Below are 15,050 nucleotides of genomic sequence, written 5' to 3' on the forward strand. Positions count from 1 at the left end.
AATTGCCGCGCACCCCGTGCAAGATTCTCTGGCGGACGAGGGTTCCGGAGGCACCTGCTCTCCCGCTACTCCATGCGCGCAGAGGTACGGGACGGGGAAACCAGAAGGCTGCGGAAGTGTGGTTCTCTCGGGAGTGGTTGCGGAAGGATTTAATCTAGGCTGACGGAGGACTCGGATATATGGACGGGGAGAAGAGAGACAGCGGAGAATCCTAGGAGACGGAGACGGAGAGACGGAAGCGGAAGAGACAGTAACGGCCACAATCAGTTCGCCTCCACCATCAAGGGGAGTAACTCCCGTTGTTATGTGGATTAAGTGGCAAAAGACTGGCCACGCCTGCCCGCTCGCCCGCCGCCCGCCTACCTCACCCACGCCCACGCCCATGGCCCCGGCCTGGTGAAAGGTCCTAATATGGCTAGAGGGGGGGTGAATAGCCTATTTAAAAATATATAAATCAACTAGAGCAATTTGATTAGTATGACAAATAGCGAAATGCAAACTTGCTCTAGCTCTACAAGGGTTACAAGCCACCTATCCAATAATTCTAGTTGCAATGATTACTAGGCACACAACTTGTAAAGTTACTACTCACTAGGAGCTCTCAAATTTGCTACTCTAAAGAGCTTCACTAGGTGAACTCAAAAACATAAAGCAAGCTCTCAAATCTAATTACACTAAAGAGCTTGCTATAACTAGTTTGTAAGAATGTAAATAAATGAGTGGGATGATTATACCGTCGTGTAGAGGAGTGAACCAATCACAAGATGAAGATCAAGCCAATCATCGGGAGAATACAAATGACAAGAGACAACCGATTTTCTCCCTAGGTTCACGTGCTTGCCAACACACTACATCCCCGTTGTGTCGACCAACACTTGGTGGTTCGGCGGCTAAGAGGTGTTTCACAAACCTCGTCCACACGATTGGACACCACAAGAACCTCCCCACAAGTGAGGTAACTCAATGACACGAGCAATTTACTAGAGTTACCTTTCGGCACTCCGCCGAGGAAGGTACAACTCCCCTCACAATCACTGAAGACGGCCACGAACAATCACCAACTCGTGCCGATCCTCCACCGCTGCACCAAGCCATCTAGGTGGTGGCAACCACCAAGAGTAACAAGCGAAATCCGCAGCGCAACACGAATACCAAGTGCCTCTAGATGTAATCACTCAAGCAATGCACTTGGATTCACTTCCAATCTCACAAAGATGATGGATCAATGATGGAGATGAGTGGGAGTGCTTTAGCTAAGCTCACAAGGTTGCTATGTCAATGAAAATGTGCAAGAGAGTGAGCTTTAGCTGGCCATGGGGCTTAAATAGAAGCCCCCATGAAAGGAGCCGTTATACCCCTTCACTGGGTACTGATCGGGGTGACCAGACGCTCCGGTCCTACTGACCGTACGCAGGGCACAGCGTCTGGTCGCCCAATAGCGGCCACGTGTCATCCTGCGTTCAACAAGAGTCGTCTGATATCAACGGTCGACACTTGACCGGACGCTTCGGCACAAGTGACCAGACGCTGAACCCCCAGCGTCCGGTCGTTTACAGTAAGGTTCCAAAACCAGTTTTCTTCGACCGGATTCGTCCGGTGTCACTTGACCGGACACATCCAGCGTCCGGTCAGTCACCCTGATTACTGTGCAGCTACGTCACCTCTGACCGGACACTGCCTTCCAGCGTCCAGTCAGTCAGAGGCCCAGCGTCTGGTCATATGATCGACGCTAGGGTATCACTGCCACGCCTGACCGGACACGCTGGTCTCCCTGAGACCAGCGTCCAATCAGTTGTAAAACAGCAAGACTGACCCTCTATCATCTCTATCTCCTTCACCCTTGCTCAAATGTGCCAACCACTAAGTGTATCATCTTGTGCACATGTGTTAGCATATTTTCACAAATATTTTCAAGGGTGTTAGCACTCCACTAGATCCTAAATGCATATGCAATGAATTAGAGCATCTAGTGGCACTTTGATGACCGCATTTCGATACGAGTTTCACTCCTCTTCATAGTACGGCTATCTATCCTAAATGTGATCACACTCATTAAGTGTCTTGATCACTAAAATAAAATGGTTCCTACATTTTATACCTTTGCCTTAAGCCTTTTGTTTTTCTCTTTCTTCTTTTCCAAGTTCAAGCCTTTGATCGTAACCATGCCATCACCATTGTCATGATCTTCGTCATTGCTTCATCACTTGGAGTAGTGCTACCTATCTCATGATCACTTTGATAAACTAGGTTAGCACTTAGGGTTTCATCAATTAACCAAAACCAAACTAGAGCTTTCACCCGGCTAGGCCTGCGGCGGCGATGGCACGCGTGCGCGTGTGGCACGCCTTTATCCTTTTCTCAGCTTCTCAATTTAGATGAATAATATCCAACCATATAAGTTGAGTCAGCGTTCAGTCAAAATATCATATGGTATTAAATCATACAACGCTTAATGTTACGCACCATAGAGTTTTATTTGATTTATTAAATATTATATGGGCCAAGCCCATATTATATCCAACAATCCCCACCAAACTCTAGGGTTTGTAACAAAGTAGTCTTAGAACCACATTTCTTTTATATACTAGTGTTTCGATGAAGACTGTTAAGTTGAACATCCATCTAGAATAATAGTTTCACTCAGTCACAACTGAATAATGGACTAAGCCTTGAATTGACAGTTTTGTGTGAGGTGAATGTCACTAAAGTCCTTGGCTGATATTGGGCAGCAAAAGGCATCCTCTCTATTTGAAGCATATAAGTCATACTTCAGTGCCTTTCATGAGTATTTAGAGATCACCCAAATCTCATAGACTGTGACCAGCAGTCTGACTCATATAGGTGTGTTCCTCAAAAGATGTTCTGTAGGACAATATCTTTGCTTTGACAAGCCACTTAGAACACATTAAGGCAAAAGCCATCCTGCCTTACAGAAAGGAAAGATATGCATCAGAAATGAGTCTTACTAAGGATCTTTCCTCACAATTTACTACTAGCTTGTTTCACCGTCCTACTTCACGGGATCTCTGATCATATAGAACAGGTTACCACTATAGTAAATTTCAAGTGGGTCTCAAACCCATCTCTCTCGATGCACTTTCTATCACGTTGCGTGACAAACCCTTAGTGAACTGATTTGCCAGATTGTTAGACGTGTGGACATAGTCCAACGCTATTACTCTGGAGTTTCTCAATTTTCTGACAGATTTTAGTCGTCTCTTAACATGCCTTATGGACTTCATGTTATCCTTGGAACTGTTAACCTTTGTAATCACAGTTTGGTTATCGTAGTTCATAGAAATAGCCGGTATGGGTTTCTCAACAACCGGTAAATTTATAAGGACATCACGAAGCCACTCAGCCTCAGATCTAGCAGTGTCTAATGCTATGAGTTCTACTTCCATTGTAGACTTTGTTAAGATAGTCTGCTTGCAAGACTGCCAGGAAACAGCACCATCTCCAAGCGAAAACACATATCCACTTGTGGCATAAAGCTCGTCAGCATCAGAAGTCCAGTTGGCATCACAATAGTCTTCCAGCACTTTTGGATGTCCAGTATAACGAATACCGTAGCTCATGGTGCCTTTCAGATAGCGCATCACTCTCTCAAGAGCACGCCAGTGATCATCTCCCGGGTTTGACACAAACCGGTTCAGCTTGCACACAACAAATGAGATGTCAGGCCTTATTGCACTAGCAAGATACATGAGCGAGCCAATGATATGGGAATATCTCAATTGATCCCTTGCTATTCTTCGATTTTCCTCAATAGCACACTAGGGTCATAAGGTGTAGGAGCAGGTGCATAGTCACTGAACCCAAAGTGACGCAGCACCTTTTCTACATAGTGGGTTTGTAACAGAGTTACCCACCATCACCTTCTCTTAGAAGCTTGATATTAAGAATAACATCAGCCTCTCCCAAATCTTTCATCTCAAAATTTTCAGATAGAAATTTCTTCACCTCCTCGATCACTTCGAGGCTAGATCCAAAGATCAGTATGTCATCAACATATAAGCACAAAATGACTCCTTCACCCCCACCATACCGATAGTACACACATTTGTTAGCTTCATTCACAACAAAGCCAACATATGTTAAAGTTCTGTCGAACTTCTCATGACATTGCTCAGGAGCTTGTTTTAGGCCGTATAATGTCTTTAATAATTTACACACCTTGCCTTCTTGACCATTTGCTACAAACCTATTAGGCTGATCCATATAGATCTCCTCCTCCAACTCTCTATTTAGGAAAGCTGTCTTAACATCTATTTGATGAACTATAAGACCATAAGAGGCTGCCAGGGAAAGCAAAACTCGAATTATGGTTAATCGGGCAACCGGTAAATAAGTATCAAAGAAATCCTCACCTTCCTTTTGAGTATAGCCTTTGGCCACAAGCCTTGCCTTGTACCTCTCAATAGTACCATCAGGCCTAAGCTTTTTCTTGAACACCCATTTGCAACCTATAGGCTTGCACCCATAGGGACGATCAACTATTTCCCAAGTTCCATTAGACATAACAGAATCCATCTCACTCCGTATTGCTTCCTTTCATAAGTCAGCATCAGGAGAGGAATATGCCTCTTTAATGGTCGTTGGTGTGTCATCCACAAGGTACACAATATAGTCATCACCAAAAGACTTTACAGTCCTCTGTCTCTTGCTTTTCCTGGTGACTATAGTGTCATCCTCCTCAGGATTTTGCACATAGGGTTCCTCAATTTGTTCTATCAGAATAAAATTTTCATGCTCATGGAGAATTATAAATTCATGATCAGTTGTGCTAGGTGTATTTTTCATGGGAAACTCATTCTAAAAAATGTAGCATCTCTAGATTCCATGATTGTATCAACAGCCATCTCAGGAACACTAGAGTTTATAATTAAAAATCTATAACCCACGCTGTGAATAGCATAACCAAGAAAGACACCATCAACAGTCTTTGGTCCAAGCTTTCGTTTTTTGTTTATTGACACATTCACCTTTGCCAAACAACCCCAAGTTCACAGGTAAGAGAGATTTAATCTCTTCTTCTCCTATTCCTTGAATGGTGTAATTTTTTTGTTCTTTGTGGGCACTTTATTTAGGACATGACATGCTGTCAATATAGCCTCACCCCACCATTCCTTAGATAGTCCCGCAATCTCCAACATGGCATTAACCAAATCGGTTAGAGTGTGGCTCTTTCTCTCTACAATCCCATTGGACTGTGGTGAGTATGGTGACGTCCTCTCATGAATAATTCCATGCACCGCGCAAAACTCAGAAAATTCATTTGAGAAATATTCTCCCTTACGATCGGACCGCAAACGCTTGATTTTCTTCTCAAGTTGATTTTCTACCTCAGCTTTATAGACCTTAAAATAATGCAACGCTTTATCTTTTGTTTTTAATAAATACACATAGCAAAATCTATTGCAATCATCTATAAATGTCATGAAGTATCGTATACCGCCTTTAGTCAATTCGCCATTTATTTTGCATAAATCGAAATGAACGAGTTCTAATGGTGCCAAGTTCCTCGCCTCAGCAGCCTTATGAGGCTTGCGTGGTTGCTTCGATTGCACACACACCTGGTACTTAGAATCTTTGACTAAGTTAAATTTCGAGATTAAATTTAGATTTGCAAGCCGCGTGAGACAGCCAAAATTAATGTAACAAAGTCGTGAATGCCATATATTCGACTCATCCAAAACATTAACATTGTTCACCACTTTATTACACACATCATCAAGCAAAGATAAGCGGAACAAGCCTCCGCAATCATAACCTTTTCCAACAAATGTTTCATATCTCAACACAACACATTTATTGGACTCAAGCACAATTTTAAAGCCATCGCGACACATCTGAGAAGCGCTAATAAGATTCTTCTTGATGGAGGGGACATGATGCAGTTCTTTAACAGCACCGTCTTTCCCGAAGTAAACTTCAGAACGACCGTACCAGCACCAAGAACACGCGCATGCGAACCGTTTTCCATCAGCAAGGCTCCACTCCTGTCGGCCTGATAGAAAATAAACAAAGAAACATCAGCACACACATGAATATTAGCATCACTGTCCATCCACCACTCAGGTGAAAGACAAACTAAAAGAACAAAAGGTAAAAAAATTACCATACCCAGATGTTTCTCCTCCAGTCTCACTAATTACCATGTTTGCTGATTTCTTTTTTTGCTTATATTTGTGGTCTGGACACGCACTTGCCCAATGCTCATCACTCCCGTAAACAAAGCATCCTCCAGCTGTCGTGTTGTTTTTCTTCTTAACTGTGCAGTCTGCTTAGGCTTTGCATTGTTGTTCTCTTGCATATTCTTCTTCTTTTTATTACAAGATGCAAATGAGTTTTTCTTCTGCACCATATTGGCTATGGAAGACTCAACTCCTTTTCCATGGATGTCTTTTGCCCTCACCCTCTCCTCAACATCAAGAGATCCAATAAGCTCAGCCACGCTAAACTCTTGTCTCTTGTGTTTTAGAGAAGTAGCAAAATCCCTCCAAGAAAGCGGCAGCTTAGCGATTATACCGCCGGCCACAAACTTGTCGTGCAACAAACATGGAAAATGTTCTAGTTCCTTTGCTAGCGCCTGTATCTCATGAGCCTGTTCGACCACAGAACGGTTTTCAACCATTTTATAGTCATACAACTGCTCCATAAGGTACAGCTCACTGCCAGCATCAGAAACCCCAAACTTTGCCTCAAAAGCATCCCATAACTCTTTGCCTGATGTGCAAGATATGTAGTTTTTCTCATACTTGGGATGAAGTGCACTAATCATGGCTCCTCGAAACAGGTTATCGGCAGCCAAGAACTTTTGCTCCTCCTCAGGAGTAAACTGTTCAGGCTTCCCCTATGCGGCGTGATAGCAGTTCATCGTAGTCAACCACAATACCATCTTGGCACGCCATATCATGAAATTCTTGCCATCAAAATTATTTGGCTTCCAAGCAGCAGCAAAACCACTGACAGAAAATTGCCTAACATTAGGTTTTTGGATTGTTAGAAATTTAGGCAATTTTATTATCAGTTTAATCCAAAAAAATAACACCAGCAGGTTTGTGATGACATATATGTGCATGTGTATATTTCTTATGAACACTACAGCATGCAGAGATGACATACTGATGAATACAGTAAAAATACAAAGTACAGAAATCACATAGATTAGACTGTACCCAGCGGAGGGTCCCATGCCGAGGGCATCGGAGGCTCCATTCACACTAGTCGACATAGTGCGTTGCTCGAAGTCGCGGACCACAGTCGATGCAGGAAGATGTTCGCAGTGCAGTCCCACGAATGGATCATCAGAAAGAAGACACCTTGATGTTCCACAGGCAATCACCGAGAAGAAGATGTGCGTGGACGAGCAGTCGTGGATCGCTCCCCAAAAACCTAATCGCCGGGCACCCCGTGCAAGATTCTCTGGCGGACGAGGGTTCCGGAGGCACCTGCTCTCCCGCTACTCCGTGCGCGCAGAGGTACGGGACGGGGAAACCAGAAGGCTGCGGAAGTGTGGTTCTCTCGGGAGTGGTTGCGGAAGGACTTAATCTGGGCTGACGCATGACTCGGATATATGGACGGGGAGAAGAGAGGCAGCGGAGAATCCCGTCAGTAACAGCCGCAATCAGTTCGCCTCCACCATCAAGGGGAGTAACTCCCGTTGTTATGTGGATTAAGTGGCAAAAGACTGGTCAAACACGTCCGCTCGCTCGTTGCCCGCCTGCCACGGCCCCGGCCCGGTGGCGGCGGCGCGCGCGTGTGTGGCACGCTTTTATCCTTTTTCTCAGCTTCTCAATTTAGATGAATAATTTCCAACCATATAAGCTGAGTTAGCGTTCAGTCAAAATCACATATGGTATTAAACCATATAATGCTTAATGTTACGCACCATAGAGTTTTATTTGATTTATTAAATATTATATGAGCCAAGCCCATATTATATCAACAAAAACTTGTCTTTCCCTTCACTGACAAGCGTGATGCACAAATCCAGGAGCAGTGACCCAGATCCGCCGCCACCAAGAAGTCTCCACTGTCACGCTGTACTGGAATCAACAGTCACGTCGATGCAACTCCATCATTTCCAGAAGTCTCAAACCGGTCGTTAGCTGTTAGCACATATAGAACGTTAGCTGGAATGTCACGCATTTTTTTTGAGGGGATGGAATGTCACGCATTATTCTATCTACCAAGCAAAGCGTCGAAAACAATGGCAGAAATCAAGTGAAATCCCGGCTGCGTTCTCCCAAACATCCTCATGATATGTTTACATGTGACGCACGCGCATGTTCTTCTTTTTCGAAAGGAAATGCGTGTTCATGTTGTTCTAAACGTCTCCTCATCGTATCATCATCATATTTCGTAAACAGGCTGTCCATGTATATGTATAGAATGGAGTTACCTCGTTGACCACACATGATCAGCTGCCCCCCCCCCCCCCCCCCCCCCCCCCCCCCCCTTTAAGTAATAAAATAAATTCATTCTAAAATAACAGTTCGCTACATATCTTTGCGGTCTCCATGGTTAAGGCTGGAACTTTGTTCTAAAAAAAATCTTTTCCGATCTCCTCACTAATGTTTAGAGGTGTGTGTATATAGCTTCGTATTTAATACGGTGCTGTATATATACGAAGTATAGTAGTTGAAATTAAACTAGTCCAAATATGTCAGTGACGTGCTGTACCACGTTTGTCCATGTGAGTCTCGTATGGCCAGGTCGCGGCGACTAAAGAGAAGAGAATTTGTCAAGGAATAAAACGAATCCGTTCCATCAATCCAATTAATACCTGTTGCTTGCACTTGCCCGTTCAACGCCTGCCCAGCCCAGGGAAGAAGAGAAGGGAGAGGGAAGCATCAGGAGATGTCATCCCCTCACCAAATCCGCAGCCCCCGGTGTTGACTCCCCGGCCGGGCCGGTTCGCCAGCCAATCCATAAAGACCCCGCGGGCGGCTACCTCTGCTAGCTAGCGCGGACGATCCGGCCTCCCCCGCTTTCTGATCGCGGTCGCGGCACGCGTTCGATCGGTCCAAGCGAAAACTAACCCGGCCGGCGCACAGGGAGATCGAGAGGGAGAGGACTACTAGGATCAGCCAGCAGCGCTGGGTAGCGAGCGAGCCGCGGGCGCCATGAGCTTGGCGGGGCGGCGCAAGTCGTCGCTCGCGGGCGCGGGCGCGGGAGCCGGGGCCGACGCGTTCGGCGCGAAGCACGCCGTGACGTCGCTGCGCAAGGGCGGGCGGCTGCCGGTGTACGTGGCGAGCGTCTTCTTCGTCCTCTGCGTCATCGTCATGTACGGCGAGGACATCCGGTCGCTCACGATCGAGCCGCTGACGCGCGTGCCCGAGCTAACGGTGCCGGCCACCACCACGGGTGGTGGTGGGGGTGGCCGGCAAGTGGTGGTGCCCCGGCGAGACATCTCCGCTTCGGAGAAGCCCGCCGCCGCGTTGCACCACAGCGAGCAGGAGAAGCCGAAGCACGCGGTGACCACGACGACGACGGAGCCGGCGCCGGTGGTTGTCGTCGAGAAGCCGCCGCAGAGTAAGGTGGCCGGCACCACCAAGAGCCAGAAGAAGACGTCCAAGAAGAAGGCGAAGAAGCCCCGCAGGCAGCGCGCGGCGAAGAAGACGGTGGTGCCTCCCGCGCTGGGCGTGCCGGAGACGTGCGACCTGTCCAAGGGCCGGTGGGTGTTCGACAACACGAGCTACCCGCTGTACCGGGAGGAGGAGTGCCAGTTCCTGACGTCGCAGGTTACGTGCATGAAGAACGGCCGCCGCGACGACACCTACCAGAAGTGGCGGTGGCAGCCCAAGGACTGCTCCATGCCCAGGTACGACACCTACCAGAAGTGGCCTCGGCTGGCTGTGGCTATATGCATGTCATGCGCATCAACGGCAAGGCTTTCAATTCCATTGCAGGTTCGACGCGAAGCTGTTCATGGAGCGGCTCCGGGGCAAGCGGTTCATGTTCGTGGGGGACTCGCTGAACCGCAACCAGTGGGAGTCCATGGTGTGCCTGGTGCAGTCGGCAGTCTCGCCGGGGAAGAAGTACGTCAGTTGGGAGGGCCAGCGCGTCGTCTTCCACGCCTGGGTGCGTCTCCCGTCCCCCGACCCTTTCTGCCCGCTTTAGGATTCGTGCCGCCCGGGATAATCCTCGACATCTAGTAGCCCGGCCCACGGGTGCCCTCGATAATACTGCAAGCAATTCGTTCCAGTTTCCACGCAGGCAGCCGTTGTTTGTTTTTCAACCGTGACGCGTGCCCGTTGGTGACGGCTAGCTAGGTGCACCAACCTCGCGTTTTTTTTCCCTGGACGACGGGGCCGTCGCTGACCAGGCCGCCAGCAGCCCTGCGTGTGTGTGTTTCCTTCCTCGAAATGAAATAAACTGACGAACCAACCCGAACCGCCTTTTGGTGCGGCCGGGTGCTGAAAATGCAGGAGTTCAACGCGACGGTGGAGTTCTACTGGGCGCCGTTCCTGGTGGAGTCGAACTCGGACGACCCCAAGATCCACAGCATCCAGCACCGGATCATCAAGGCGGACACGATCGGGGCGCACGCCGAGAACTGGCGCGGCGTCGACTACCTCGTCTTCAACACCTACATCTGGTGGATGAACACGATGGACATGAAAGTCATGTACGACGACGGCGACGAACCCGGCCACCACCCCGTTTGACACGAGCGCGCTCCCGGAAGGGAACTTGATCGTTTACATGCATACTCGCAGGAGACCGGGCGCCAAGAGCTGGGAGGAGCATGACGAGGTGGTGCGGATCGAGGCGTATCGGAAGGTGCTCACGACGTGGGCGAACTGGGTGAACGACAACATCGACCCGGCGCGCACGTCCGTCTTCTTCATGAGCATGTCCCCTCTCCATATCAGGTATATACTACTAGTACATTTTTATTTATTATTATTTCCCACCCGATTTTTTTATGTTCTTTATTATTCTCAATCATGCGTAGTATTAGATTCCACTCCATTTCATAGTACAATACTCCCCCACTCCGTACCTACTTTAAGCTTGAACATCGAACAAGTACGCACGATGGGATCAAGGGCAAGGCACGTACACAGTGCACGCTCAACTGCCCAACACTGCAGAAACGTACTACTACTAGTAGTTAGCCTGTAGTTAACTCTTAATTCGCGTCGCGACGCGTCACGCGTGTGGGGGCGCCGCGCCCGAGCCTTTGGTCGTTTCGCACAGCAAAGGGTAATGCACAGTACATGGCTGCGCAGTGCGCGTGCGTGGTGGTGCCGGTTCCTGCCAATGCCATCCGTAGCGTAGCGCCGCATGGTTTGGTGGCGGAGTGGGCGCGGGCCGACTCGACCGCCGCGGTCGGCTCCCGTCATGCCGTTGCCGTGGGCGAAACGGCCAGCGCGCTCGCGCGGGGTCGCTGTCTCGCTGTGCAGAGTCGAGGGAAAAGGGCGCGTCACGTCGGGACGAGTGGCTGGAGATGTCAGAGTCGGCCCCCCTCCCGCGGGTGCTTGGGTCGGGGGTACGTATTCAGGCTCTGGGCGTCCTCCTCCTCCTAGGGTGTGCGTCCTGTGGTGGTGGTGACCGGGCGACGCGAGTCTGTTTGGCCTTTTTTGATATATGGTAAATGAATGAAACACGCTGTTCGGCTCGATCGGCTGTGAATTCGGGGTATGAGAAACGTTACCAGCGAACAGTGCACCTGATGGGACTTACTGAAATTAGATGTAATGTAGCTATACTCATGTATCAAGCGTTTGACATTTCAGCCAGCTATACTCATGTATCAAGCGTTTGACATTTCAGCCCACGTGTAGTGCAATACGCTGCGTACCGGTAGCTGGTCACATGCATGGAGTACCGATCCCAACGAGGGGCACAGTACTCAGCTCTTGTAGATGTCTGTTGTTTGTTTCACTTCACTGCTACTGTAATCCAGTCTCCAGTACGTGCTACACCTTTTTGTGCACGGTAACAGGTGGTAAACGCGACTTTTCTAGGCGTTACTTGGATCAGCACCTTCCCTCCGATCCTCCCGGTTATCAATAATGCACTTTACGTGGTCAAGAGACTTGCGTCACAAAACTGTCAAGGCCCGTTAAAATTCAAGTAACGCCTATCAGGCTACTATAGGAGGACTATTATAGGAGGAGTATTGCTCTTTATACTATTAAAATTAAAATAATATAACTGTAGTAGTGTTGTACTCAGCGCGCTGTCCGTGCACGTTGCGATTACATTAGTGATTAGTACGTACTGCGGCAGGAGAACTCAGAGTTGTGCATACCTGTCTCATCACATGGGCCATCGAATTATTTGCACCAAGTCACTAACCAACCAGATGTGTCGAAGCTTCCAAAGTTCCAATCGATATTCTCCCTTGGCCGCCGGCTGCTGCCATCCGTGATTAACCCCATCATGCGCCAATGATCGTGATTCAGCCCCGTTCGCTTGGAGGAATTCTGGATGAATTTGAAAGAATTTATGAGAGGAAAACACCGTTTCGGATGAAAAAAGAAACGGATCAAGCCGGGTTTAAGGGCACGCGACCGGGTTAGAAATGCTCCGTTCGTAGGTGGATTCGTAGTTGTGGCATCACGGGGTTAGAAATGCTCCGTCGCCACTGCACTGGCGTCGGTCGTTGGCGCATCAGTACTGTACCTTTTCTTATCCCGTGGCCGGAATTTTAGGATCTTAGAGAGAACAGTTTTTAAGTTGGTCGAGTTATGAAACCGGTTCTTTGAGACCGCGATCACGTTGCAGCCTGAAGATTGGGGGTGGATGAGATGGAAGTCTCCTCATCTGACGACGATTAATCCTACTTGCATCTGACGCTATGCTTTTTTTTTTAGTTGCGTAGTTCGGGCTCAAAGCTGAATCCTCTCTTGAGAGTCAGCACCGGAGTTCTTAATTAGTATCCGTCGCCAGTATTGTATTGTATTGTATTTGCATATTCATTTAGCATGCCAATTGTATTTGCATATTCATTTAGCATGCCAAGTGCCAGTTCTAAATTATTGCCTTGCCTGCATCTATCACACACTGACAAACGGATGGCCACACGCGGCTCGGCTACTAGTAGTAGGATCAAACGGAAGGTTGCATTGGTCACCCATCGCCACGGACAATCCGTTTGACAACGATCTGTCCAGCCAGTTGGCCCGGGGATGACGCATTGCGCAGGCTCACCTAAAGCATCCTGGAACAAAAAGAAAATTAAGGATGGGGACCTATCAGGGAAGTGATAGATGTGTTAGGTTCCGTGAAGCAAACCACTTTGAATTCCCAGAGCTGTATATTTCTTTTTAGCTAGAGAAGAGATTCCCCATTTGTCTTTGGTGGTTGTTTTATGCAAGGAGGTTTGGATGTGGTGACTGAACATACCGAATGGACCCCACCGGGCACTGCGTGTTGTGTTTCATTCGCTAGCCTGAAACTGTAATGGAAAGATCGGTACCAATCAAAATCGTGGACTGTTTCATTCGCGATTGCGTCCACGGACGGAGCACTTACCTAGCCTGGAGTAGTTGGAGGCATGTCACGTCGAAAGATACAGTTGAGGCTCCGCGAACCAGAGAACAAGTGACGATTGCGGCGCTATATCGCACAACGCGTGTTTGGCAATTCAAAATTCACATCACGCGTGGTAGAAATCTGAATCGATTTGGTTCCCTGTTTCCATTTGTTTTTTTTAAGGGCGCTCGATATGTTATGCAGTGATGAAATAGCAAATTTACAAATTCGTACTCAAAACTCAAAACTGACGATGTTTTATTCTTCTTGTGTTAAAAAAATAACAGCCCGCAGGTGTGGGGCAACCCGGACGGGATCCGGTGCGCCAAGGAGACGATGCCGCTGCTGGACTGGCACGGCCCGCTGTGGCTGGGCATGGACTGGGACATGTTCCACCAGGCGAAGAACGTCTCCCGCCGGGCGTCGCCGCGGGTGCCCATCACCTTCGTCGACATCACCACCATGTCGGAGCGGCGCAAGGACGGGCACACCTCGGTGCACACCATCCGGCAGGGGAAGGTGCTGGGCCCCGAGGAGCAGGCGGACCCGGGCACCTACGCCGACTGCATCCACTGGTGCCTCCCCGGCGTGCCCGACATCTGGAACCTCGTGCTCTACACACGGATACTCTCCAGGCCTGCACTCCAGTTCGAGTAGAAACTGGTAGATGCAGAGGACAGATCGTCGCCAATTCGATTCATAGGCTGGGATGGCCGTGGCATGGCTGGTGGGTTATACTTATACACACACAATCATCATCGGTTCAGACAGGAAAATTTTCTCCTCCTTTCCTTCACATTCTCTCTGGCCCTTTTCGATGTCGAAAGATGCCTTTGGTTTGTTTGTTTATTATATAGGGGTGGTATAGGTCAAGTGAAAAGAGACTGTAAATGGGCGGGCTGTGAGATTGACTGCCCCAGAAATGTACATTCGGTGTAACAGAAGCTGGAATGAAAGAGATGAACAAATATGGTTTACACAGAAACGGGCACTCGCATAGGTCCACCGGTCCACCCTGACCCGCAGCAGATTCGTGCCCTCGTGGGGCGCCTTTTCTGCGCGCAGGTTGGTGTGGATGTCTTGTCGTCGCGCACTCTTTTGCACGGACGGGCACGGGAGGCAGATCGAGAGGTGATGGAGTTGAAGGCCCTTTTTAGCAGGTGGCCGTCCTGCCTGGCCGCCTCATCGTTTTGGTGCACAGCTCCCTGATCCAACTGCGAAGGCCGAGCGAGCGAGCGATGAGAGAACAACGAGAAACGGACAGCATCAGAGGTTGAGGGAAGGTGCGGTGCGGAGGTTGGCATCATGCCGTTGCTGGAGCGTGCGCGCTGGACTGGACTCAATTGGGATAGCCGGATAGGTTCTGCGCTGCTTTTGGCGTTCGCTGTGGCACTGAAACTCCCGTATCTCCTTTGCCCTGAACGGATGGACCTGTGGCAGTGGCAGTGGCAGACTGAGGTGTGAGACAGATGCAGTACTGACGCGAGTGCGGAGACGACTTCCGTTCTTTTTGGACGGAGAAAGTAGTAGTAGTAGACTAGTAGACGTAGCATGAT

The 15,050-nt window shown here is 48.7% G+C and overlaps 2 protein-coding genes across 2 annotated transcripts; one reads left to right on the forward strand and one right to left on the reverse strand.

The window, feature by feature from the left end:
• Positions 1–3,062: 3,062 nt before the first annotated feature.
• On the reverse strand, positions 3,063–3,707 carry LOC136461447 (secreted RxLR effector protein 161-like). The gene has a single exon (XM_066460734.1). The coding sequence runs from the start codon at positions 3,705–3,707 to the stop codon at positions 3,063–3,065; it is 645 nt and encodes a 214-aa protein (XP_066316831.1).
• Positions 3,708–8,811: 5,104 nt separating this feature from the next.
• LOC136457262 (xylan O-acetyltransferase 1-like) lies at positions 8,812–14,535 on the forward strand. The gene is made up of 5 exons (XM_066457334.1): positions 8,812–9,829; positions 9,918–10,089; positions 10,437–10,636; positions 10,728–10,883; positions 13,782–14,535. The coding sequence occupies exons 1-5, from the start codon at positions 9,132–9,134 to the stop codon at positions 14,149–14,151; spliced, it is 1,596 nt and encodes a 531-aa protein (XP_066313431.1). The 5' UTR covers positions 8,812–9,131; the 3' UTR covers positions 14,152–14,535.
• The last annotated feature ends 515 nt before the right edge of the window (positions 14,536–15,050 follow it).

This window comes from Miscanthus floridulus, chromosome 6 (assembly GCF_019320115.1).
Source record: "Miscanthus floridulus cultivar M001 chromosome 6, ASM1932011v1, whole genome shotgun sequence".
Taxonomy (NCBI): Eukaryota; Viridiplantae; Streptophyta; class Magnoliopsida; order Poales; family Poaceae; genus Miscanthus; species Miscanthus floridulus.

Bases quoted from the DNA above. Each gene is read 5' to 3' on its own strand.
- LOC136461447 (XM_066460734.1), bottom strand. From the start codon at position 3,707: ATGTATCTTGCTAGTGCAATAAGGCCTGACATCTCATTTGTTGTGTGC.
- LOC136457262 (XM_066457334.1), top strand. From the start codon at position 9,132: ATGAGCTTGGCGGGGCGGCGCAAGTCGTCGCTCGCGGGCGCGGGCGCG. The intron at 10,637-10,727 runs GTACGACGACGG...GCATACTCGCAG, and splicing joins ACGATGGACATGAAAGTCAT to GAGACCGGGCGCCAAGAGCT. The intron at 10,884-13,781 runs GTATATACTACT...AAAAAATAACAG, and splicing joins ATGTCCCCTCTCCATATCAG to CCCGCAGGTGTGGGGCAACC.